This window comes from Cryptomeria japonica, chromosome 1 (genome assembly GCF_030272615.1).
Source record: "Cryptomeria japonica chromosome 1, Sugi_1.0, whole genome shotgun sequence".
In the NCBI taxonomy this organism is placed as follows: Eukaryota; Viridiplantae; Streptophyta; class Pinopsida; order Cupressales; family Cupressaceae; genus Cryptomeria; species Cryptomeria japonica.
This window is the reverse complement of record NC_081405.1, coordinates 1,476,653-1,504,375: the sequence shown is the minus strand read 5'-3', so window position 1 is coordinate 1,504,375 and position 27,723 is coordinate 1,476,653. Positions and strand designations below refer to the sequence as shown.

The window sequence follows — 27,723 nt, the reverse complement described above, 5'->3', positions numbered from 1 at the left end:
TTCTAAACATCAAAGCGCCTTGTAAAATTCAAGTGAAATGAGAAAGGAATGAAGGAATAACGTTGTTTGTCCCCACAATGAAGATTGAAGTTCAAAGATGCAAGATCAAGGAGAAACAATGGAGATCGCTCCTGTCCCTCTCCAAGGGACCAGGGCGATATCATATCTAAAGGATATTCATTTGCAAGAACAAGTCAATTAAGCTCAAAGGACCTAGCAAAAATGGCAATTCCAACGTGGAAATAAGGACCTTGGACGTAAAAATTGCAAGAATCATGACCAAATTGATGGATCGCTCCTGTCCCTCAGTCAGGGACCAGGGCGATGAGGTACGTATCTTCTCACTTTTTCATTTTGGCGCTTAAAACACATTTTTTTAATTTATTTAAATGCTAAAAAAAAAAATCGATATTTAATTAAAAGCATTTAAATAGCGCATGGTATGTATTTATTAATTATTTTTTGCCTTTGTAAAAAATCGAAATTTATTAATTAAAAATAAAGGCATTTAATAATTAATTATTTATTTAATAAAAATCAGAAGGGAGCGCTTGGGTTTATTTTGTCAAGGTCGGCCTTGTTATTTATTAAAAAATCGTTTAATTTGCTTTATTTTCACAAAGTCGGCCTTAAGGTAAGTATGAGGTGAGCGCTATAAAGGGAGGGTGAGAATCTTCATTTTCACATCACCATTTTATCATTCAAATGCGATCAAAGGGAGAAGTGCGAGTGTGTTTGAAGGAGCGAATTTTATTTCAAAGCAAGGTGGTGCGAACTTGAAGTTTCCATTTGAGCGAAGTTGCCTAGGACGTCAAGGACATATCAAAGATGGCGAAATTGCTAACTTGAAGAGGAGATCACGTCCAAGACTTGAAGGGTGGCGAAGTTGACAAGAGGAACGTTCTTTTGAAGATCACATCAAGACTATCGAATTTCAAATTTTGCCTAGGCGAATTCCTTTATTTTGCATTTTAGAGTTAGGCTCTCAAGAGAGGTATGGCGATATGGATTTATTGTAGCTTAAATTTTGAAATTTTGAAATTTTGAATCCTTAGCTCAATCTTTTTTAGGAAATGATAATTCAAGGACTAATCATGAAGTTTCCTAAAATTAATTTAATCTATGCTATTTGTTGCAAAATCATGTTACTAACTTTGAAATGTTGTGTAGGCATCAAATGGAGATCTCTTCAAGGAAAATCAAGCCGGATCAAGGACGGTCTTCGTCAGGACGATCAAGCCAGGACAAGGGCGAACTCTTTCAATCCAGTGTTCCAAGGCGAGGTACATCATCTTCCTGCACATCAAGGACAAAAGGAGTTAGAACAAGGGCTCGTTGAAGAAGCAAAATAGTTCCAGATGAATTAATTAAAGCAAGCTTCTCAACAACATCAAGTTGAATATCTACCAAGTTCCAAGTGTCAAATGAGGTGGCGTCCCAGTCATCATTTCTCCAATCAGTGAAGTCCATCTCAGCATGTCCAGATTCAATGTACTTAACTCATGGAAGGTGGCACAAACTCCGATGTACCTACCCTGGCTATCCATTGGTCGATTTTTCTAAAGAGGACATGTGTCCAAGCAATACAATTTTATCATTGGTCAAACATTAAATGTTATGTAATGGTTGTAACAAACCCTAATTAGGGTTTTCATTGTAAAATCTTGGCCATTGATCTTGAATTGATCTAAGCCATCAAATTGTATTGTGGGCACTATATAAGCCCAGGCATTTCATTTGTAAAGAATAATTAGCAATAATTAGAGAGATAATATAGAAATAGTTGAAAGTAGTTAGTAGATAGAGAGTAGAATAGGAGGACAAGGCAAGAAATTGTTGCCATTGATTGTAAACAAATTCCATTTTCATTGAAGTAATGGTGAAATATGTCGTTTTCTTGCAATTTGCATGGTTTCTTGTTGAGTCTTCAATTCTAGATGGTAGATGATTAGATGAATGGAGGAAATGTGATTGATTAATGGTGGAATTCGTATATCCATACTACTAGCAGTTTGTTGATTGCAGACTTGCCTTGTGTAGTCAACTGGAATCATTCAGCCTAAGCTCAATTTCAATTTGTCGCTTCTTCATCGATATGCATCAACTTGGATGGTATCTATGCCTGCGGTGATGATTTGAACATCATAAAGCTCCCTTAGAAGATCGCACTAGTCTTGTGTAGATGTTCCATTGATGTCAAAACAAGATCTAGTTAGAATTTCATCAAAAATCAAATCATTGCTCCTACATTCTTAGTATTAGGAATAGATCCTCTCTTCACCCCCTTCCTTTTTCCCTTTTTTTAATCTAAGTTAGTCAGAGCCTGTGTCCAGCAAAGCAGATCGGAAGTTCAATCATCACATGTAAGTCCCCTTGTGATTCCAGCAAATCACATCATACTACTGGAGCTTGTCCACACGTGGAGACCCCACTAAAAGAACCTTGGAGTCTACCTAACTGATCCTTTACGCGAATCTTCAGCAGTTAGAGACTATTTTCTCAAGAGAGGATAAGATGCCTTTAGGTATTTTATTCTGTGTATGATTGTGTACAAAATACACGTCAACAAGAACCTACATACAAGAACCTTGGAGTTACTCTGACTGATCCTTCAGGCGAGATCTTCAACAGTCGGGAACTTTGTTCAAGAGAGGATAAGGTACCTTCTAGGTATTTTATTCTGTGTTCGCATGTGCATGAAAAACACATCAACAGGACCCCATAAGACACTGCAAGATATGCAAAACCAACTGGTTGACAAGCAATCAAATTGATAAGGATTATTGGTTAAGCTCATTTCCCACAATATTATGAGGAATAGCAATCGACTAGTTCACAGAACTGGAAGATGGACATAGAATCTTGGGAGAGATTGAAGAAGGCATTTCAGGCATAATTCAAACTTCTAAGAGATGACAATGAAATTGTTATAAAAATCTATAATACCAAACAAGGGAAGCACAAGAATGTACGGGCTTACAATCGTGGGCTCAAGGAGTTGCATGGTAAGATGGAGAACCAACCAGCCAACGAGTTGAATAAGAAGTGGTTCATTGAGGGACTCATCCCCTCCTTGTCGAAGAAGATGAAGGTAGTTCCTCCATCCTCGTATGCCAATGCTTACAAGCAGGCAATGGGCATTGATAGTGAGAACAAAACATCATTGAAAAAGAACAAAGCAAGTGACGATGAGAGAACCAAGGATAGCAATAGTGAGGATGACTTGAACACAGTACAAAATTTGACACACAACATGAAATGCAAGCTAAAGGAATTGAAGGCTGAGAAAGACAATCTGAAGGAAAACAAGGAAATGTGGTGCACCGATTGTAAAGTAGGTCACACAAAACTAATCTGTTGGAAGAAATTGTTTTCTGACATCTATTATAGATAATTGGGACATTCCATCAAGGAATGCTCATAAAACCTAAAAACAAGAAGCACACAAGTGTTCTCTACACAAGGCAAACAAACAACCCCACCAATCACACCACCAAAACCACCAACCAATAACAACACATCGCCTAGAAAATACCATAATAGGCGAGGAAATAATAACCGCTACAACAATAACAATAGTGGCCCACAAAGAAAAATACACTACGACACAAAGGGGAGACCAATGATTCAATGTCAGAAGTGCAATGAATGGGATCACTTCACCTGAGAGTGCCAAAGAGGTCAAAATAACTCAGGCATGCTATGCAAGTGGTGTGGACCCAAGAATCACGAAGACGTAGACTGCCCAAAGCAAAGAGTGAATATGGTGGTCATGAAAGAACCAAACGAGGAAGTCCTAGCAATCACCACGCTACAAACAAAGAAGCCAATATACACGAATCCATGTACAAAGAATGAGAGACTTCAAGAAGCCAAAGCCAATGTTGAACAGGCAATGGCGAGCGAAAGAAGAGCCTCCAATTAAGCCGCCAATACTCCACTATAGCCGGAGTACAAGAAGAATATATTACGTCAGGTGCTGCAAACAACAATACCTGTAAAGGTAATAGACCTTCTACAAACTATGCCACAATTAAAAATGGCAATCACCAATATAGTCTGTGCTGACACAATCGGCCAAAAACAAGGTAAGTCATAAGAGGAACCAATAGTGAAACCAACAGAAGAAGGTAACCAAGCCTGTGAGATTCTGCGAGAAGCAAGAACCGAGCCAAGATCTGATGTCGGTCGTAGATCACATGCAACTCCTCACGCAACGGATGATCGAAGATCAAAATAGCTGAATGAAAATAATTTCAATATGAGAGAAAAATAGAGACAAAGAAGAGAATTTGAAGAAGACTCTCACCGAGCTATCACTTCACTAGTGAAGGTGAGAGTATAGTGCTTATTATATAGAAAAATATAAGCATATACATCCAAGGGGTGCATTAACTCCTATTCCCCATAAAAAGTGGGAGGTTTTACCTTCTTGGTAAATGCCAAAACATGTGGCATAACCTCCTTACATGAAAACAAAAAAGGAGTTGAGAAAGTTGGCACATAAGGCCAAAAGAGGGTGTGAAACCCAACTACCCCATAACCCACTTAGGAAATGACAAAATAGTGGTTATGAGAGGTGGCATAACAAGCCAAAAGAGGGTGTGTAACTCAACTACCCATGTGAAGTGGAGAGTTACACATGTAGCTGAAGTATTTCGCCACGTGTCCTCATATAAACCACTCCTATTAACCTAAGCAAGCTTAAATAATGTGTAGGAAAAAATAAATACCCCCTTAACATAAGGAAAATAAAAAACCTACACTAACACCCCCTTAAGCGTAGCTTAGGTGGGTGAAAATATGGGTCCCAGCAAATGCAACCATGTTAGGTACCCATGTACATAGATAGCCCCCCCAAAAGAAGAAGCCCCCCATCAGAGGAATAGCCCCCCCCCCTAAATAAGGAGAGAAAAAAAGGACTAAGAAGTCCCTCCTGAAGTAGACACCTGTCATATCCCAAGCAGAGATTGCAAATGAAGGAACTTGCTTTCGGTGAAGGGTTTGGTGAAGATGTCCGCAGTTTGCTCCGTTGTAAAACAATACTTAAGATCAATGATGCCTTCCTGAATGAGCTCCCAAATATAGTGCATATGTATCTCAATGTGTTTCGTCCTCTGGTGATGAACTGGATTTCTTGAGATCTATATAGCACTTTGATTATCACAAAAGATGATAGTAGGCTTCCTAACTGGAATACCAAACTCAGTGAGAATATTCTGAAGCCAAATAGCCTCACTGGTGGCATTAACTGCCCCTCGATACTTAGCCTCTGTTGATGAAAGAGCAATTGCAGACTGCTTCTTACTCGACCAACAACCTAGACCAGAACCAAGTGAGAAGCAATACCCTGAAGTGGACTTGCGATCCTGAGAATCACCCGCCCAATCTGAATACGTATATCCCACCAAGTCAATATACATGCCTACTGCATATTGAATTCCATAATTGTGAGTACCCTGAATGTAGTGGAGAATCCGCTTAGCTGCTTTCCAATGCAACTCATGTGGCTCCTGCATGAATCTAGAGACCATGCCCACCGCATATCAAATGTTAGGTCTCGTATGAGTCAAGTAGATGAGGCTCCCAACAATTTGTCGATATAAAGTGCTATCAACCAAGGGTGAAGAGCACTTAGCCTCAAGTTTGACCCCAGACAAAAAAGGAGTAGGTGAAGGCTTACAATCAACCATGCGAAATCTAGAGAGCAGATCGAGTGCATACTTGGGTTGTCCAAGGAAGATGCCTGAAGAAGATTGAGTAATCTCAATTCCCAAGAAGTAATGTAGAAGACCCAAGTCTGACATCAGAAATCTATCATGTAGAGCAATTTTCACTACCTTGATGGTGGATGAGTGACTCCTGTGATCAACAAGTCATCAACATAGAGAACTAGAAATGTGAGAGTATCATCCTGGTGCAGAATGTAAACGTTCGGATCAGAATGGCATCGAGTAAAACCAACTGTCAGAAGGAAGGAGTCCATCTTGGCATACCAAGCTCGAGGAGCTTGTTTGAGGCCATAGAGAGACTTTCAAAGTCGACACACAAGTGAAGGATCTTGAACAAACCCTTGTGGCTGCTCCATGTAGATTTCCTCGTGAAGGTCACCGTGAAGAAATGCACTCTTGACATCCATCTGATGAACTTCCCAACGATGGGTTGCAGCAATAGCAAGGACAAGCCGGATGGAATTCATCTTAACAACTGGAGCAAAAGTCTCAGAGAAATCAACCACTGGAACTTGGAAAAAGCCTTTTGCTACCAAGCGAGCCTTATACTTATAAACCGACCCATCTGCTGCAAATTTTGTTCGATAGATCCACTTGCATCGAACAAGTTTCCTTCCCCTAGGAAGAGGAACTAAATCCCATGTGTGATTCCTTTCCAAGGAATTAAACTCTTCTTGCATTGAAGCATCCCATTCGGGAACACCTATAGCTTCTCGAAAAGACTATGGATCAAAAGCTGAAGCAATGAAGAGATGTGGAGCTTGCTGAAATTGTGACCTAGTTCTTCTAGTATCTGATGGATCACCAAGCCAATCTCCTGCTGACTCAAAAGTTTGTCAAGCCCAAAGAGGCACTGAAGCTAGAGAGTCTAGGGCAGAATCATCAACCTCTGAAGGATGACTATGAGAAGAATGTGAATCCTCACCATCACTATCACCATCTGAAGTGGAGGAAGAAGACTCCTCATTAGGATTAGGAGGATTAAGATCCTCAGAAGAACTGTCATCATCATGCAATGTCTCCAATGTGATAGTGGATGGAGAAGTGGTATGAGAAGAAATAGAAGAACTCTCCTCAAAACGAACACTCCTCTCAATGAACAACTCATGTGTAGAGGGATGGAGAAGTCTATACCCTTTGACATCATCTGGATACCCAACAAATATGCAAGGCTTGCTCTGCGGATCCATAGCCTTGCATTTCTCTGCTGGAATATGGGCCCATGCAAGAGAACCAAACACTCTGAAATGCTTAACTGAAGGTTTCCGACTGGTCCAAGCTTGAAAAAGAGTTACCCCCTTCACAGCTTTATGAGGAACTCGATTCTAGATGTAACATGCACAATTGATGGCCTCTACCCAATACTAAGGTGCCAAAGACTTGGAGTGAATCATACAATTCGCCATCTCCTTCAAGGACCTATTCTTCCATTCTACGACACTATTCTGCTGAAGACTGTATCGAACTGTGTGCTGCATGTTGATACCTTCTGAAGCACAAAATTGTTCAAACTGATTATTAACATATTCACCCCCATTATCTGTACGTAGAATCTTGATGAACTTCCCAGATTGTTTCTCTACAAAAACTTTGAAATCTAGAAAATTCTCAAATACCTCAGACTTTTGTTTGAGAAAGTAAACCCATGTAAATCTAGAAAAGTCATCAATAAATGTTAAGACATATCTCGCCCTGCTAAAAGATGGTTGTGGAAATGGTCCTGCCAAGTCACTATCTACCAACTCCAATAGCTATGGAGCTCTCCATGCTTTGCCTTTATCATACTTCTCCTCAGGATGCTTACCAAGAATACATCCCTAGCAAACTCCATCAAAAAATCGAATAGAAGGCAACCCTGAAACCATGTCCTGTTGACTGAGTTGTTGCAAGTAACGATAGTTCAAATGGCCAAATCGTTGATGCCACAAACAACTAATCTCATCTGCATGAGTGAGTAAAATTGTCGAAGGAGAGTCAGGAACAAAGTGAGAAAACTGATATAATCTGGATTGATGATCTGCTTTTCCCATAGAAATAGTAGACCCATTATGCATTTCACTGATTACCACTGTATCTGGTGTGAACTCAACTCGCTTGCTAGAACCAGTGTGAGTGATCTGATAAACAGATAGGAGATTAGTTGATAAAGATGGAACACAAAGGATATCCTTAAATGTTCCTTCGCCCACATCAACAGACCCTCTCCCATGCACTTCAACAGGAGTGTCATCACCCATTAGTATGGAAGGCATAGAACATGGCTCTAAAGAGGTGAAATCATCTTTTGAAGAAGCCATGTGGTGCGAAGCACCCGAGTCAATTATCCAAGAATTGGGTTGTGAAGCAACAGCAACTAGGGCCTTACCCTTTCCTTTCCCTTTACTCTTATCTGTATCCTTAGAAGATCCTTCTGATGAACTCTATTTGACTGAATCAGGCACCTTGATATTATTTTTTTCAAGAAGATTTGAAAGGTGATCAATTTGTTTCTTTAAACACTTATGTTCATCATGACCAGGCCTCTTACAATAAGAACACTTGACCTTCTCCTTCTTAGGTTGTTCACCTCTTAATGAAGAGGTCCGATTATCTGCTTTTGAAGTAGCAGATTTCTGATCTTTTTTCTTCTCTCCATGGTTCTTTTGTTTCTTATCTTGCTTACTAAACCCTTTTTGTTCTTTTGTGCCTTGATTTACAACTAAGGGTTTTATTGTACCCATTTGAACCAATTTGTCTTGCTCCCTAGTGAGTTCTGCAGCAAATTCATCCAGAGAAGGCATTTTGCATGTGGTACCTAGGGCACATTTTGTAACATAGAATGTAGAAACAAACACTGAATAGTTAGGACCAAGCTTAGAAAGAATACTCAAGATCAGTTGCTTGTCATCTTTCTTAGTTCCACACCATTCCAACTGCAATCTTACAAACTTAAGTTTAGTGAATAAGTCTTGTATAGTATCAAAATTGGTTGGATTCAACCCTATGAGTTCATTCTCTAACTGATGACCTCTTAGCTCATCCTACTTACCAAAGAGGTTTTCCAAAGTGGTCCACACACTGCATTTGGTGTAGTGGCAGATTCAATGTGAAAAAGAAGGTCTAAAGAGACTGACATTAATAGAGTACCAAAAGCTTCATCACATTTATTAAACCATTTAATCTTTTCGGCAACATCTTGAGGTTCAGTTTCAAGTCCCATAGTAACACGATGATATCCATGTCTTTTCAGATATATTATCATCTTAGATTTCCATTCAAAATAATTATATGGTGTTAAAAGTGGAACTATAGATGCATCCATGATAGTAGAAAAAAAGATTGCAAAGAATCAGGAAAACTGCAAGAAAGAAGGCACAAGAGACACCCCCCCCTTTTCACTAGTCTCAGAAATCACCCCCCCCCAAATATTACAAGGTTGGCACTTTAGAATTAGTGCATTTACAAGGCTTTTTATCATATTACAATTCTTTTAAGAAACCAATAGAGATTTTAAATACAAATAATTTGAAACAAGATCTAAAACAAATTAGCCTTATAACTGCTTAATTTATCTCAATACCTTTCCAACAACTATTAGTTTTGAAAAACAGAGTTGTGAGGAGAAAGATATGACTAGTTGAAGAGAAAAAGAAACAGTTGATACAACCTTTAATATCTGATAGAAAAAGGCAAAAAAAATCAATTAGACCTGCAATAATGGAGAGTGCTCATTTCCAGCTTTCTGTCAAGTATTTGTTTGCAAAAATCTGACACCCGAGGCAAAAGTTGTGCAACTTTTAAGAAAGGTTGCTGAATTTCTCTGATAGAAAAACAGCTTAAGCCCTATTCAAGCTCGATTTCTGCAAAATTTATTAATTTTTTGGAAATACCATCCGAAACCCAGAAGTTTTTCGATGCTGGGAAGAAAACCTAGAAATCGTTTTTCGTGAAAGTGAACAGAAGTTGGAACACTAAAGCCAAAATGAAAACAGCTCCAGTAAAAAGATTTTACTCTGATTTTTTACTGTGTCCTCCAAACTCTGATTTTGGTGAAGTAAAAGTCACTTTTGACTTTGTCAAGCCTTATGGACACTCTAGAAATTCTTATTAAGCTTCCAATATTACCACAAAGCTGCAATCACCCAGATCTTACAAAAACACATACATGTAAACCAGATTTAACTAGAAGCTATTTTCCTTTAAACTGTTCTGATTCTCCAGATCACACGAGAATGCAGGAGAAGAGCATACTTAGTTTTTAAGGAAAATATTAGCTATATAAAAGTTTCAAATCCCTCAAATAAATCAAAAAAAGCAATGAGCTATACCAGACAATAAGCTCTGATACCATGTGAGATTCTGCAAGAAGCGAGAACCGAGCCAAGATCTGATGTCAGTCGTAGATCACATGCAACTCCTCACGCAATGGATGATCGAAGATCAAAATTGCTGAATGAAGATAATTTCAATATGAGAGAGAAATAGAGACAAAGAAGAAAATTTGAAGAAAACTCTCACCGAGCTATCACTTCACTAGTGAAGGTGAGAGTATAGTGCTTATTATATAGAAAAATATAAGCATATACATCCAAGGGGTGCATTAACTCCTATTCCCCATAAAAAGTGGGAGATTTTACCTTCTTGGTAAATGCCAAAACATGTGGCATAACCTCCTTACATGAAGACAAAAAAGGAGTTGAGAAAGTTGGCACATAAGGCCAAAAGAGGGTGTGAAACCCAACTACCCCATAACCCACTTAGGAAATGACAAAATAGTGGTTATGAGAGGTGGCACAACAAGTCAAAAGAGGGTGTGTGACTCAACTACCCATGTGAGGTGGAGAGTTACACATGTAGCTGAAGTATTTTGCCATGTGTCCTCATATAAACCACTCCTATTAACCTAAGCAAGCTTAAATAATATGTGTAGGAAAAAATAAATACCCCCTAACATAAGGAAAATAAAAAACCTACACTAACAAAGCCAGTGATTATATGTTGTTGATGATAAGCATCAGGAGGAAGCCAGCTGTTGTTGAGATGGAGAGAATGGGGTGGAAGTTGACAAATACCATTCTCGATGGTGGCTCGGGAATCAATGTATTGTCGAAAGAAACTTGGAAATGCCTTGGTAAGCCAACATTTTGGCTGCCAACCTTCCATTTGGTGGGTGCCAACCAACATGGCATCAAGTTGTTGGGAACACTCATGGCACAAAAGGTAACAACTAGGACACAATACTTTTCCTTGGACTTCATAATCATCTTGTCACAAAAGAAGGTATATGACACACTCCTTGGATAAGGTTACTTGATCACTACCAAGGTGAATCATAGTTGGAAGCGGAACACACTCTCGATTAAGGTCGAAAGGAGGAAATACTTCATCAATCTCAGGAATCAGGCGGTGAACAAGGAACTAGCATGCTCCAAATCATAGTCAAAAGACAAAGAGTTGGGTATGGATGAAGGAAAGGCATGGAACCTAATCACGAAGGGGTGCTCAAGCTGGAAGACTACTCTGAAGATTAAACAAGTTTCCTAAATGGATTATTTCACTGGTAAATGGAAGACTACGAAATTTTCCACCCCAAATGCAAGATGCTACAGATTAGGGAGATAAAGGAAGGTGACCAAGGTGCCAAGAGTGTTGCCTTGCCCCTGGAGTACGAGGAGTACAAGGAGGGAGTGGCGCGGGTGGATGATACGTCAAACCATCACTTTGAAAGGGAAAAGATAATATATATTAGGAGTCGAGTGTGAAGAAGATAAATCTTAGCGATGAACACAACCTGAAGGTCATCTTGGTCGATGACAACAGGGACTCCATACCGAAGGCACCTAGCTACATTAAAGATATTAATGGAATATAAGGACACCTTAACCTAGACATAGAAGGACCTAAAGGGGATACTACCAAAACCCTGCATACATAGAATGCCCCTCATACAAAAGAGACCCTACAAGATGAACAAAAACTACACTGCCAAGGTATAGGAGGATATTGAGAAAATAGTAGAGGTCAGCATAATTTCCAAGGTACAGATGAGTGACTAGGTCTCAACCACCATACGGCACACTACCGTACATCCCCATCCAACACCCATCGTAGGGCCCAATACCGTACATCCCATCCAGCACCCACCGTACGGCCCACTATCCTACACCCATCCAACATTCATCGTACGGCCTCTGCCCAACACCGTACGGCCTTGCCTTATACCACCGTATGGTCTCTACACCAAACAGTACCGTACACCCTTGCCTCCCTCGCCAGTACGGTCAGGGAAAATTACAGTGGTATCAGAACCTGTGATCTTGCCAGCCTATCGTGTAGTGGATGGAAGTGTACACTAGAAGGAGGTACCGTTTAGCCGACCGAATGGGGGAACCACAAGATACTGCAAGAGAAGTCATGGCACTATTAAGGGAGCTAACCAAAAGCCAAGCTTAGCTCAACAACACCATAACCAAAGGGGAGAAACGACAACAAATCATGGACGAAACCTTACAACAATTGGCCTTGGGAAAGACGAATTGGGAACAAAATGGGCATGGCGATGACTCGGTCACTAGAAGGTCAAACGTCCAACACTCACATTCACGACCGTTGATGCCGACTTTTCCTCAGCAATCAGAAGCGCCACGCGAAGAACATGAACCCACCTTTTGGGAGTTGCAAGCACAGTTGAACCAAGATTGGAGGGATACAAATCTCGAGCGGGACATATCCTTCAAGGATTATGCTAAGCTCCGGATGAAATAATCAGGTGGCAGAAGTCGGCGCTATTATGGACACTATAACAATGACATCAAGCAGAAGGTTGGCAAGATCACTTGTCATCCTTTGATGGGACCGGAGTAACCTCGACACGAGCTTGGGTTCAAAAAGTAAATACCTACTTCCAACTCAACCCCTTACCTGAAGATGAAGCTATCAAGTTTGAGGCACTTCACCTGGAAGGAGTCGCGCATGATTGGTGGCATCATGGAATGGTCACTCTCGGCCATGACCAGATAACTTCCTATGCTGACTTCATGGAGAAGTTCATAGATCGATTTGACGGGAAGGATCTAGAACTCAATTTCAAGGAGCTGGCACAACTAAAACAGTCGAGACCGGTGGACAGTTACATCACAGACTTCCAGAGACTGTCCGTGTTGGTAATAGACATCTCAGAGCAGAGATTGGTGGTCTTGTTCATGGACGGATTGATGGAACCTCTGAAAGGTTGGGTAAAAGGGTTCAACCCCAGCACGCTCATGGAAGCAATCAAAAAGGCCTGTAACATGGCAACATCTTCCTCTTCTAGAAATTTTGCACATACCAAGCCACCTTTCGTTCCGAAGGAGAAGGATAATAAACCCTTTCCGAAGAGGTCATTTCTTGATGAAGCCACAAAACAAGAACTTAGAAGGAAGAAGCTTTGTTTCACCTGCAAGGAGCCATGGGAGGTGGACACCGATGTTTGGGCAAAGGAAAGATTCACTATATTGAAGTAATGTCCGATGGAGAAGAGGAGCCTGAGGAAAGTGAACCACCAAGGGAAGGATCTACCGAGGCAACCAGCCTAGCAGAGAGAATCTCCACATTGGTTAGGAGGGGAGGATTCATTGCCACATTGGCGGGTACCCCAAGGTGCAGTGTATTTAGGGTACATAATACACTCCAAGGGCAACGAGTCTTGGTTATGCTCGATAGTGGGGCCTCACTCAACTTCATAAACTCATCACTCGTCACCCGAAGGGGTTTGTGTACAAAGGAGCATGAAGGGTTCGATGTCAAGGTAGCAGGAGGCAATCTCCTATCATGCACTCACTTGTTTCGCAAGTGAGCATCACCATGGAAAATTACACGGTGACCGACGATTTCTTTGTAGTAGATCTGGATGACACGGATGTCATATTGGGCATTCAATGGATGGAAACCCTCGACCAGTACACATGGAGCTTCAAAAGGATGGAGTTCTCATTCGAGGTGGATAGCAGGAAGGTGGTTCTCAGAGGAATGTTGAATGGCGGCCCAAGGGAGATTTCCGCCAAACGGATGGAAGCCATATTCCGACATGATGAAGTAGTCTGGGCAACAGATTGCTTGATCTCGACAAAACCTGTGAAAGAGCATTCGGCTTACTACCAAGATGAGGAACTTCAGTCGGTTCTGGATAAGCATAGTTTGGTCTTCGCTGACATTCCACCTGGTATACCCCCCACACTAAGGGTTCGAGCACACCATCAAGTTGGAGGAAGGAGCAAAACCCGTTATCACCACACCCAACCGCCACCCGAAAAAGTTCAAAGAAGAGATAGAGAAAATGATCCAGGAACTCCTCGATTAAGGATGGATTCGGCCCAGCTCTAGCCCCTTTGCGTCCTCGGTGGTACTGGTGAAGAAGGACGGAACTCTCAAAATGTGTTGACTACCGTGCACTAAACAAGAAGACTATCAAGAATAGATACCCCATTCCCAAGATCGATGAGCTGCTGGACGAACTACATGGCGCAATCTATTTCTCCAAAATTGATCTCCGCTCCGGGTACCATCAGATCCGTATGAGGGAGCAAGATGTCGAAAAGACAGCTTTTCGTTGCCATTACGGACACCATGAGTTCTTGGTCATGCCGTTTGGAATAACCAATGCTCCGGCCACTTTTCAGTCCTGCATGAACCACATCTTCAACAAGCAACTACGTAAGTTCCTACTGGTGTTCTTCAATGACATACTCATCTACAGCAAGACCTGGGAGGAACATCTGGGACATTTGGATGCAGTATTGGGGATTATGAAATCGCAATCATTATATGCCAAAAGGTCCAAATGTAAATTCGAAATGACCAATGCCTTGAGGGAAGGCATTGGAGCGGTGTTGATGCAAGACCATCACCCCCTTGCGTTCAAGAGTCGGAAGCTCTCGGGAGTTAAGCGGTTGTACTCCATCTACGACAAGGAGATGCTCACCATCATGCACGCACTGACGAAGTTTTGACAGTACCTCGTCGGGGCAAAGTTTGTTGTGCGGACTACCACAACAGCTTGCGATATTTCTTAGAGTAGAGGGAACTGAGTGAACGACAACATAAGTGGGTGAGCAAAGTCAAGGCATTTGATTTCGACATTGAATATGTGAAGGGCAAGAATAACGTGGTAGTTAATGCCTTGTCAAGAAGGCCTGCCATATGTTCTTTATCCCAAATTTCGGTGGATTGGAAGGAACACCTGTTGGTTGAATACTCCAAGAATACTTTTTCTTGCAAACCGATGGATGGTCAAGTGCAGGATTACCGATACAAGGTGGTTGACGACATCATTTATTGCAAGGATAGAATTTATCTGGTACCCAAGTCCAAGATGAAGGAAAAGATTCTGAAGGAAATGCACAACTCTCCCTTGGCTGGACACCCGAGATACTTGAAAACCTACACAGATCCGAGAAAGGTTTTCCTGGAAGGGGCTTAAGAATGACGTCGTGCAATATGTGCGAGAATGCTCCCCCTGTCAACAGAACAAATATGAGCACACCCTGCCGGCCGGACTGATGCAACCACTGCCAATCCCCGACCAGAAATGGTATAGCATCTCGATGGATTTCATTACTGGGCTCCCCAGAGTGCAAGGAAAGGATTGCATTTTCGTCGTAGTTGACCGCTTGAGCAAGTATGCACATTTTTTTGCCATCCCCATAGGATACCAAGCAGTTCAAGTGGCCGAGTTATTCTTCCATGAGGTATTCCGCTTACATGGTCTACCGCGAAACATAGTCAGTGACAAGGATAGCCGTTTTCTAAGTACCTTTTGGATGGAGTTATTTCAGTTGGCAGGAACCGAGTTGTCACCCAACACGAGCTACCATCCGCAGACAGACCGACAAACCGAGATTGTGAACAAATGGTTGGAGGGTTATCTTAGGAACTACGTCTCAGCTGAACAGAAGGCTTGGGTTCGCTGGTTACATTTGGGTGAACATTGTTACAACACCACCTATCACATGTCGATAGGCATGCCACCCTTCAAAGCTCTGTACGGTTATGAACCTTCTTCATTTGTTGACCTGGCATTGGGAGACAGTCATGCACTGAGGGCCAAAGATTGGCTTCAGGAGAGTTTAGACATCCTAACATCTCTCAAAGATAACCTACAGAGGGCTCAGAACCAGCAAAAGATGTACGCTGACCGACACTGATTTGAGCGAAATTTTGAGGTTGGCGATCTGGTACACCTCCAAATTCAACCGCACAAACAATCCTCCTTGAAGACAGGTGGTAAGGACAAGTTGAAGCCGCGTTTCTATGGACTCTACAGGGTGGTTCGAAGGGTGGGTGAAGTTGCCTACGAGTTGAAGCTTCCTGAGGGAAGTCGGATTCACAATGGTTTTCACGTGTCATGTTTGAAGAAGGTCGTTGGGCAGCGCATCACAGTGTCCAAGGATCTACCACCCATCGACGAAGAAGGGAAACTAATTCTGGAGCCGACAGAGATCATCGATGTCAAAGAAAAGAGGCTAAGATCACGCACAGTCAAGGAGTTCCTTGTGTGTTGGAAGAATCTACCCATCGAGGATGCCACCTGGGAAGGCGAGCAAATTCTGGAGCATCCAAACCTGAAATTGCTTGAGGGCAAGCAATTCTTGGCCCGGGGAGGACTGTGATGTCCCCGATATAATTAAATAATAAATTTAATTACTTTATTGTAAGGCCCCAAATTTAATAACAAATCTTTCGGGCCCTTTTATTTAATTAGTTTAGGCAAGTCTTGGTTAGTCGTGTCAGCCCGTTTGTAACCCTTCGGGAAGTTTCTTGAAGCCCATATATATGGCCGAGTTAGTCTTTGTCATCGGTATGCGAATTTGGTATTTTTCTTTGGATGTGCGAATTCCAGTTGGAGTTCATCTTGATTGTCTATCATTTCGGAGGTGAGAGATCCTCCCTACTTGGCATCCGTAGTTTCAGTGGGAATTCTCCTCGCCCTATTCTGTTTCTGTTCCGAGTCTGTGTAATTTGTTGTGCGATCATAATCAATATAATTCCCTGTGCATATGCGAGTATTCATCATCTACACCTAAGTCTCTTGTGCCTGGAATAATAATAATTCATTCCACTACTCAATACAACTACTTCGAATTGATTAAGTGTCTGAAGGGCTCAAGGGCGGAACTTGGCACGCATTCACCTACCGAACGACCCACAACCGTACACCCCAACAACCACCGTATGACACACTACCATACATCCCCATCCAGCACCCATCGTACGGCCCAATACAATACATACCATCCAGCACCCACCATATGGCCCACTACCATACACCCATCGAACATCCACCGTACGACCTCTGCCCAACACCGTACGGCCTTGCCTTATACCACCATAAGGTCTCTGCACCAAACACTACCGTACACCCTTGCCTCCCTCGCCAGTACGATCGAGGAACATTAGAAAATAAGCTCTGATGAAGCACAAATGGACTCCAAAATGAAGCCCTCTCAGAATGCAATGATTCAGCTGATCTTCCACAGCCTCAAGATCACAAATCCATGAAGAATTATCGTTCTCCAATGGTGAAAACTCGTTGTAACCCTTGTCTCAGACAATTGCACAAAGAAGCCAAAAATAAACTATGTCAAATAATCAACCATATGAGGTTGAATTGTCTTTGTTGCTTCTTATAACCCTCAAAAAGGCACAATTCCCCAAAAAGTATGGTTTCCTTCTTGAAAGGAGTTAAATACATTTAAAATACTTTATGCATCAATTAAATTAATCCCCCACTTAGGCATACCTTTTTGATATTCACTTTATAATATTTAAGTGGCCCACTTTTAATAAAGTTAATAATATAAGTTTATAATAACCCCTTTAGGATTAAATTAACCACTTAACTATTAATATCTCCCTCAATATTCAATCTTTTGATGTTCCATCAGAAGCTGGGGTCAACACTGTATAACCTCCATGTGTCCAGGTGCCCTAACTAAAAATAGCTTCACTACCAGATTGACTTACTCTAAATAGTAAGTTCCTCAACTAAGCTCAAACACTGATATAAGGTCGGGAACTGAACCTGAGACTGAACTGAAGACATGGAGCGACAACAATCTCCATTAACTGCCACTAAGACTCTCTATCCAAACATATTAGCCTACGAAAGTCCAATTAATAGGCTAATCCCTCGAACTCTGATGCTCACGAAAATGGGGACATTACAATTCGCCCTCCCTAAAATTGCTTGTGCTCAAGCAATCTCTACTGCAAATCAACTCCACTCCACCAGAGGTCCAAAAGATGAACTTTGAAATGTCCCACACATCTCCAACCGACCCCTGTAGCACCAACATAAACACAACTGCGCAAGGACACATCATGTCGACTATCCAACCCTTGCGCACCAAGATAGTGCATCAACATCAAAACATGTTCAAGAAGGCCAAGGATGAGCTCGTATAATCTCAGCACAATGAACACGCTTCAATACTCAACTATAAACCCTATTTGGAATCCCAATATACCCAAAGAATCCCAAACTCTATACTCAATGCTCAGCTAAATGCGCTGAATACCAAGATCCCAAATCACTATGTATAGTACTCCCTCCAAACCATGTGGCATCAACATGATACCATTGTATGGAGCAACTAAGTCAACCCCAACAGCAGGGAAAAGTAATCCACCAGATGGAACAATCCCTAGATCCCATAGCCGGTATGCAAATTTGTTATGAGAAACACTCCCAGACCTCCGCTGCTCAAATCTGATCTCAACTTCACCATGCCAGAAGTGGTGAGGCCAATGAATGGAACTCATCTTAACAGCAGTGCTAAACTTATCACTACTCAGGTCCCAATGCAAGCCAAACTCACATCCATCTGCTTTGTGGAGATAGGAATAACTAAAGGTATCTACATCACCACAACTATCTCCATACTCTACTGAAATCCCATGGATGTGCTGACTCCGCAAGTAATCCAACTTGCAACTATCAATCCCATCTACTAAAGATGGTGAATACCCATCCCACAACGGATGGTTTAATCTTGGAACCAATCCACGCCGATGCATCATCAATTCTTCCGTGTGTGGATCAAAAGAAAAATGGTGAGCGTTCCCCACCATGCAACTACGGTAGAAGACTCCTACCTCGGTCAATGGCTCATCACTAGCAATATTGGAATCAAGAGGCAGCTCCAATCTCTAATCTATAATCACTGGTTGGGTAGCGCCTCTGGCAACTTGCTCTACAAACCCAACCACAAAATCTCTATGAGGAAACATTCTAGTCAGAGTAATTAAAATGACTCCCACAAAACATCTGATAGCGCATGAACCATGAATGATAGTATCCCTAGTGACCCCAAATAGCCCCTCCTAAAACTCTGAACTCTCAAGCAAGTACTCAGCAAATGTATCGGTGCAGTAAAAACGACATAAGGCGGAATCAACATTATCCTCTGAAACCTACAGCTGATCACTCTGATTCTCCAACACAACAAGTTGTCTAACATCATCAGTTGCATGATATGAAGAAACAGATTTGCTTCTAGGAGAGGGAAACAAATCAACATGAGAGCCATACTCCCAACCAGATGACACCCTGTAAATCTCCTGTGAAAAAGATGGAGTAGCATCGTGTACCAACACACAACTCTCGGAAGAATCAACTACTATGTCACAAGAGTTATCAATAATCTGCCTTTCATCACCTGTCATGGAACTATCCGCAAGGGAACTTGGAGCAACCAGTGGTTCTCTGCTGCTCTCACCCAAAATACTCATCCCATCCAAGACTACTGCTCCTATATCTGTGATGGATGTAGTCACATTCTCAACATGTCCATCACCACAACCCATGAATATAACATCATCACCAACTGCCACTATAGAAAACTGAACTGTATTTGTAGCTGGTGAAGACTGTATCAAACTCAACTCCGCGGTAAGCTCCTCTAACCGTGACTATGACTCCTGAAGGGCCAATTGGGTGCTCTCCAATGAGCTCATAGTCAGCTCAATCTCATGAGTGAGCTCGTCAACCTCCTCCTCCTTCCCGTTCAGTGCATCATAGCAAATATAATCCCACTCGAGAAGAAAGTCTCTATCAGCAACGAACTGCAAGGAATTATGTTTCATTATCCCAATGGCTTCTCATAGTGAATGGAACTCTGCTAGAGAAAGGCCACTATCACTGTGCTCATCTGAGAAAGGAGTACCCGAACCAAACATAGCCAACATCTGACGAGCAACATCAAAGTGCTTCAGTCACCATGACACTATCAACTTCTACAATAACACTATCCAGAAATAGCCATGATACCCACTAATCATCCTCTGACTTACTATAAATAGTAAGTATGAACAAAAGTGACCAATAAAAACTTTGGAAGGTACACACAAAACCTACTAACTGAAGTTGTTGCATGCTAAAGTTGGGAGGCGACTGAACTATGACCAACTGTTGGAAATAGCAATTACTATAAATAGTAATTACTAAAAATAGTAAGTCAACCCAAATTCCCAACTAATCAAATGGTGTCAAAACTGACACTTACTAAAAAATAGTAAGTCTCAAACTAGTTGCCCAAAATCACCCCAGAAAGTGTCAAACAACTCCAAAACATTTTCTGAGAAACTATAAACCTCCAGGAACAAGCCAACCCTATCAGAATTGGAAGGCGTAAAAATGGGGACATTACACAATTCTACATGTTCATAGTTTTCTTTTGTACTGTCTCCACTATTGCCCGACATATCCCTTTTTTTTTTCTTTCTAGCTGGTTGTTTTGTTTCCTCCCCAATAGGTGTCTACATATCCAAAGTAGTCTAGTAAAACGTCATCACCGAAAAGGGATCAAGCTATGACACAAGCTAGAACTTGCCCCATTTGTTAGCAAGGACTTGAGTATGAATGGCATCCAAGAATAGAGCAATGGCATGTTGAATCATGTAAAATTCTGTGTACTTCTATGAAATTCTTTCTGACAACAATCTCACCTAGTTGTATACCTTGCCCATGCTTAAGCCAACCATATAGTCGATCATCCAAATGGCCAAACATGATGCTCAACTAGCACCTGCATTCTATGGTAGCCAAGAAATTTTTTCACAAGCCCCTATTTCTTGCACTCCATATACTATCTTTCTCTTGTTGTGTTAAATCTGGCCTGCATATTATGCGAGGTGAGGCCTCATTATGCTAGGGATTTATTTTTCTTACCGGCTTGCACACAGCTACCCCTGTAGAAGGTATACAAAATACCCGGTTGAAATCCATTGGCCAAACTGAAATTATGTTCTACTTGAATAATTTATAAAGTAAACAAAAATAATAGAATAACAAAACAGAACAATATCAATTACTTACAATTATATTCCAGAAAGATATGTCTCTATATTCATTCATTTATTTATTGGATGTGCAATAGATATAGGAATGTCATGTGTGCAGTCCTCAACTACAAGTACAATAAGATATATATAGCCAAGTCGATGTTGGCTGAGAATGCCAACCGTCGACAACTACCAACTAACACCCGACTTGTCAGGGACTAATTACTTAATTACAAAATAACTTGTTTTTAATTATTGTCAAACTACATTTTGGAGGCATGAATTGATTTATACATGTTGGATCTGTTCTTTGTTCATCATTTAAAGACCCTTAATTGGGAACTAGGTTTCCTTCTACTCTTGGAATAAAACTTTTGTCAAATGTTTCCATTCATCGCATAATCAATATCATAATTGGAGATTCTCGCAGTCCAACGATTGTTCCCATTCAATACCCTCCATCTCCAAGATTACCTAGTCAAGAAAGGGTTTATCCAGATCTATATTCATGTAGATCAAAGTATAGCTGATAACTACTATATCCTTATTGATTTCAGAGCCAATAATGTACTCTCTAATTGTTACCCCTATTTCCTTTACAGTTTCTTCCTGCCAATATTCACAAGGTAACAAGGGAAGGCTTACTGGATACAATGATCATAATACACTGATTCTTTGGAAGAGGTTTCCAAAAGCATGATTCGAAGGAATGGTAGGCTACATTGACCAACCCAATCTCTAACATACCTAATGCTTATGTGTTGTAGTAATTTCTAGGCTACCCTGACCAACGCAACTTCCAATATGCCTAATGCCTATGTTTTGTAGATATTATGTGTGCTACTAATATCTCCAAAGAGATAACTTGGTTCCATACATGATATTTCAGCTACTGTTATAAAGTCTTGCAGAGACATGAATTCATTCAACTAACAGAACAAACTTTCAATCAAAAAAATAAGTGTTTACCTTCAAAAAGGAAAAAGCAGAATCACAACAAATTATAATTCATTTTTGAAGGTGTGTAGATACTATGTTTTCATTTTGAGACTGTCTAATACATACATAGGTCCTTTGTATATTGAATCCTATAGCCAATTTATAATCAAAGAAATCTGACAAGATTTTCACTAAGATATGTACCGCGTGAAAATGCAGCCTATATCGATGTCTTACAACTCCCTTGGTAGCATTATAAAACATGTCCATTAGCATAGTCTTTCCTGCATTGTTCAAATTCCTTGCATTAGATACAAGAACAAACAACCTCACTGTTGCATGTAAAATAAGACCATAAAACCAGGAAACATTAATCAACTCAAATAAACTAGACTATTGAATGAGTTTAATGAATATCTAATTTTCCTTTACTGTAGTAGTACTCCATTAAAATTGAATGTACCTTTCCAGTCTAGTAGACCTATTTTTGGTCATCTGTGGATATTAATGATTTCTTTCTTTCTTTTTTACTGCCATATAAGATTGATAGTAAACACATACTTTTAAAGAAAGTGTTCAGAACAAAAAGGAAACAATCTCCACCCAATTACAACACAAATTCGCTGAATACTTCGAAGAAATAAAGCATTTTCTTATTAGCTAACTCGTCAATAATGCATGGGATCAATTACCACAACCAACATTTCCATACAAGTACAGTCCTTTAGGAGCAGGCGGCACAACTGGACAAGAACCAACAAGAGAATCCAACCTTTTCTCCCGCTTCAGGTAAGATACCATTCTTCCTGTACCTGGCTCAGCCCTTTCTTTCTTCTTCCTGATGAAAGGAAAGTGAATCAATATTAGCATGAAGCAGCTGACATATGTCAGCCTAGCATGTTTCTTTCATTTACTATTTTAATTTACTTATGATGAAAATGTTTTTAACTATTTGCTAGCAAGTTCCGAAGAAGCTACCTCCTTTAAAATGCCTGTAGGACTACCTTAAGTAATATATGCGACAATAAACTAGCTTACTCTATACTTATAGCACTGGAAAGAAAAATATCAAATGGTACATGGCATCGCCTAATATAAACACTAAGAGGAGAAAAACAAAAGGATCTAGGATAAATAAGAGTTCTTAACAACTTCAAAAAGCAGATTGAGCTATTAAAAACTAGGTACAAAAGACCAGGACAACAAAAGACAGACTTCATTTCCACATTTAAAGAAAAAGGAGTCAACACAGTAAATCCCATGCAGAAAACGAAATCATCAAAAAGTAAGGAGCATTAAGCTGTTATGAGGATGCACACACCTGGCCCAAAACAGAAACATGCATATTTGAAGAATATCCAAACCAATAATTTATTATGACATCTGTCTATATAGTCTTTGTGTGTATCCATATACATTCATACATACACGTACATACATGCATGCACAATTATATATTACAATTGTTTATGCTACAAGTTTATCCTCACCCTATACAGACATTTTTGAAGACCATCACCCATGCCCTGCACCCAAATGACTATGGTTATCTCTTCACTGAAATGTGTTGGTATCAGTACAACAAATCAACAAGCCAACAAGAATAAAGCAGGAAACATTACAAGATCAATGCCAGAAAGAAAGCAATGTAGGAGCATCCCAAGTGTTGTACAATCTTGCACTACCCAAAAATATTTCAAAATGTTTCTTTTGCTCAGTGTGTAAACCTTTCCAACCAAATGGAAAAAACAAGACAACCTTCTCTACAAGATGTAAGTTGGTAGACGGAGTCTGATTCCTTAATAGAATACTTTGCTGAAGATCACAAAATTAATGACGATACATCTCAGAGTACTAATAGTAAAGTATTTAATCTATCCAAGCTAAAAACTCGACACTTCCTACTAAATGGCAGTCAATGAAAAGCTTTATATAATTTTTAAATGTCATCATAAATAAAGTTTACTATTCTTAATCTTTGGAAGGAACAATTGCACCTTCCCAAAGGCAAAATAAAGAAATAACAGCATGCATAAGGGGAAATGTGAATGCAAAGCAAAAGGCTAAGACAAGATCAACGACAATTTTAAATTTAATGAATACAATGCAATACAAAAAAGTGAAAAACAAAAATGCAAGCATGAGTCTTATTAGTCAAAAGGCTTCTTGAGTGTAAAAACAGAACTGCAGGCATGACTTTAAATTGCTTCTAAATGCTTATAAGTCAAAAGGCTTCTTGAGTGTACTTGCTCAGCATGGAAGATAATAATGTTACATATCTCTTTAAGCATTTGTGGACTTGTTCCTAAGATAATTTTACTTTTAACCTTTGTCACAAATGCATATCAGAGTTTCTCTGCCTTTGACTAATGCTAATTACCGTGAAAAAAAATTTACAATCTGGCTATCACTCATGTTCGCAACAATTTTCCATAGACCACCCTTCTGCTGTCTTTCTGCCTCCTCAATTAGAAGCTCTCGTCTTAATTGTTCTCTCCTTGTTTTCCACTCCCTTAGCCTTGCCTTGAAAAAGATAACAAAAAATAAATAAGAATTTATAAAATAAAAAACTGAAAAACCAACAATAAGTTGAAAAATATGTTCTGCAAATGGGATAGATCCTACATACACAATAATTCTCCATATCTTTCTCATATTGGTGCAACTGCCCAAGAAGATCTTGTAATCCTGCAGCTACCATTTCCTGCTGAGGATCATACTTCAGTGTCCCTTCCCTCACCTTAGACTTGTAAATCTCAAGTGGACCTGCTATTAAATAATCAAAGACTTAAAGAGCTTGCATGGCATAGTTCCCTGCCTAAAAAAACTGTCAAGAAATAAAATAACAATGTTTGTGGAAAATGAAATATCATTTTAACATAATTAGCTTGCACTGCTTGTTGAGGAGCCAGAGCATGGAACTGCAAACATGTTTTTTCTCTAAGCATATGCAAATTCTATGATATCCAACCAGAACCCAATTTCCTTTGACTTGTAGAATCATAACTTGAAATTCATGTAGATACAATACCACAATATATACTTAGCCTAAATGATTACTGGATATTTGCCTTGAGAAAAAGTTTGTATGCATCTGCGATTAAGATTAATCAAATTCTTTTTTTCCATTTTCAACTATATTCTAATGAGCATTCTTATATATTATTCCAGTCAAGACCATTAAGAGAAGAGCTAAAGGGTATTAATGTGTAATGAAATCTAATCATACAGATATGCCACTGCAGTGAATAACTTGTAAATAGAGTTGTCGGTATGTGTTGTGCGCTGCACATCATTCCCCAACGGGGACCCCCCTTTGTCTAACTTGCTCTGTGTGAGAGAGAGAGAGAGGAAGCTCTGAGAAAAATAGGAGGTCGTGTTTGCTTTCACCTTCATGCATCCCGATAAGAATGTCGAGAATAACCCCGAAATTCAAATTTCATTTAGAGAGGAAACGCAATGAACAATTAAAGGCCGAAGTCAAAACGTGAAAGTTCGGCAGAATCGTTTCTTTAAAGCCGCTAAAACCTCATTGGCATCACCAAAAATCCTGAGCTCCAAGCAAAGTTAGGAGAGTTGAAATCCTTGACCTAGATGGTTTGGCATTATCGGACACAACTCTTTTATCATCCCCGAAATGCTAAGTAATGAAGACCAAAGAAAACAAATGTAAAGTCTGAACATCAAAGGGGAGCGAAAAAATAAATAAAAGATCGGGCTCATTTCTTTTAATCGTATTTTGTAAAACGCCCCTTCCAAACCCGATAATAGCACTGAAAAGGTGCTTCTAAAATCAACGCAAACAAAGAAAAGTTCAGACTTTTTTTTTTTAAATCATCTCCCTCCAAGCCAGAATGAATGCCGAAACAGTATCAAAAGTTCGGTCTTTCTCCAAAATCCAAACTTGATCAAAAGATACCAAACAAGGATTTGAAATCGAAACAAATGATAAAGTTTGGGCATCTTTTTTTTTAAGCAATGAGATGTCTCTTTCACCTTGAAAAAATGTCGAACTAAGCACCGAAAGGTGCTTTCAAATCAAACAATAAAAAGAAAGTTCGTAATTTTTTTACGAGCCTTGTTATCGCCTAACGAAAGAATGTCAATAGAAATGTCGAAAGGCAAAGTGCTAAAGGAAATGAAGTTCAAGCAAGGTCTAGAATAAAGTCCTTTTTTTTCAACATCGTCTTTTGTCTTCGCTCCTCATATCACCGAAAGGAACCCAGAATGTTAAGCATTTAAAAAAAATCAAAACATGTGAAGTTCGGTGAAGGCAAAATGTAATCTTTTTTTTTTTTTGGCCAGCAGCATGGTGGGGTTGTTTTTCTAATCGACCTGCTATCCCCAATGTAAACACTGAGGGTGGTGTTTAGTTATTTTAAAGGGCCAAAAGAACTAACACCTTTGCAAAGGCCGACAAGGAAACCAAAGCTCAACACTTAAAAGTGTTTTCAAAACATATGCCAAGGTCGGCTTTGTGAATAAAGAGAAAATCAGATTTTATTAACATTCATGTGTTAATATCAACTCACAACAATGCTAAAGAGTTTTCTTTGTCTTTTCAGGGCTAAGGCATGGAATGAGTGAGTGATGGTAAAGGGGAACATCTCAGTGGCTTGCAGCACCAATGAAGAACGTGTCCCAAAGATCGGGAAGGAGAAACCACCACCACCGGCAACAAGTTGAAAGCCAGGGTGAGGGATTAAAGGAAAAACCATAGCGCAAAGGAGCCAATGTGATGATATTTCAAATTTATGGAACACAGTGACAGAACACAGAATGCTACAGAAAGTATGCATACTCAAAAGATTGACAGGTGGAAGTGACAACTGGAAATGCTTTATTGTAAAAGGGAGTTATTATACTGTAAAATAACTACTTTTCGCTCAATCTAATACAATAAAAAAAGGCCAAAAGGTTAGCTATTTCTCCATATGCCCAAAGTTGTCTATTTTTGTCCTGTAGTGTGTAGTTGAAAGTGGTTGAAAAGAGGTAGTTGGGAAGTTATGAGAATCACTAGGTATGGGTTAAAGTTGTCAAGGCTTCTAGAAGGCAAATCATAGCCATTGGATGGGTTAAATCCTGGCCTTTGATTCAAAAATGTAAAATCTATAAAAGGCCAATGCCTCTCTCTTTGTAAAGGGTTAGAAGGTTAGATTTTTTAGGAGTTAGAACAATTAGATAGTTAGGATTTTTACGGATTAGAAGTAGCTATAAGTAGAATAGGACCGCCGAACAGAAATTGTTGTAATGGCGATTAGAACAAATGAATGGAACATTGAAGCATGGTGTTTTGTTGTTTGTCCTAATTTGTTTGCATGGTTTCTCTTCATCTAGTTGGTTAGCGTTCAATGATTTTAATGGTGAAGTGTGAGGGTATCTGATTTGATTTCAAGTTCATACCATTGGGAGGCTTGTTGATTGTAGGTCTCCGCGTATGGTTAGTCTGAACCCAATACTATTCTTTGTTCAATTGTGGGTGTTTGTCTCAAGCTGTGCCAGAATTGAGTGCCTAAATGAATATCCATAGTCTAAAAATCTTTTATTTCTTAGGACCTTGCACTATTCTTGTGGAATTGTGAGTATATGTCTGCCTAAGTAAGAATTAGTTTATGTGAAATCTGTCTACCCGCAACACCAATTGTTACTATCATTGTCCTTAGGATTCCTAAACCATATCCCTTTTGTTATTTATTTCCCCAATTTGAGAAGCAAGACATTGGCATATGCAGGCCAGCTTGTAGCATTTGTAAGT

General features: G+C 40.0%; 1 protein-coding gene across 10 annotated transcripts in view; it reads right to left on the bottom strand.

The window, feature by feature from the left end:
- Window positions 1-27,723, bottom strand: part of LOC131036686 (uncharacterized) — a 176,255-nt gene that overhangs the window by 122,558 nt on the left and 25,974 nt on the right. For 8 of the 10 annotated variants that reach the window (XR_009104131.2, XM_057968643.2, XM_057968644.2 and 5 more), the window contains exons 2-5: window positions 24,598-24,737; window positions 24,349-24,491; window positions 22,661-22,806; window positions 22,173-22,252 (exon numbers count right to left, since the gene is read on the bottom strand). Coding sequence is in view for 9 of the 10 variants with exons in the window: in XM_057968643.2 (XP_057824626.2) it covers window positions 22,173-22,252; window positions 22,661-22,806; window positions 24,349-24,491; window positions 24,598-24,737 (509 nt within the window). In the remaining variant the exon portion in view is untranslated. The remainder of the gene's footprint in view (window positions 1-22,172; window positions 22,253-22,660; window positions 22,807-24,348; window positions 24,492-24,597; window positions 24,738-27,723) is intronic. The other 2 variants (XM_057968637.2, XM_057968642.2) reach the window with 1 other exon arrangement.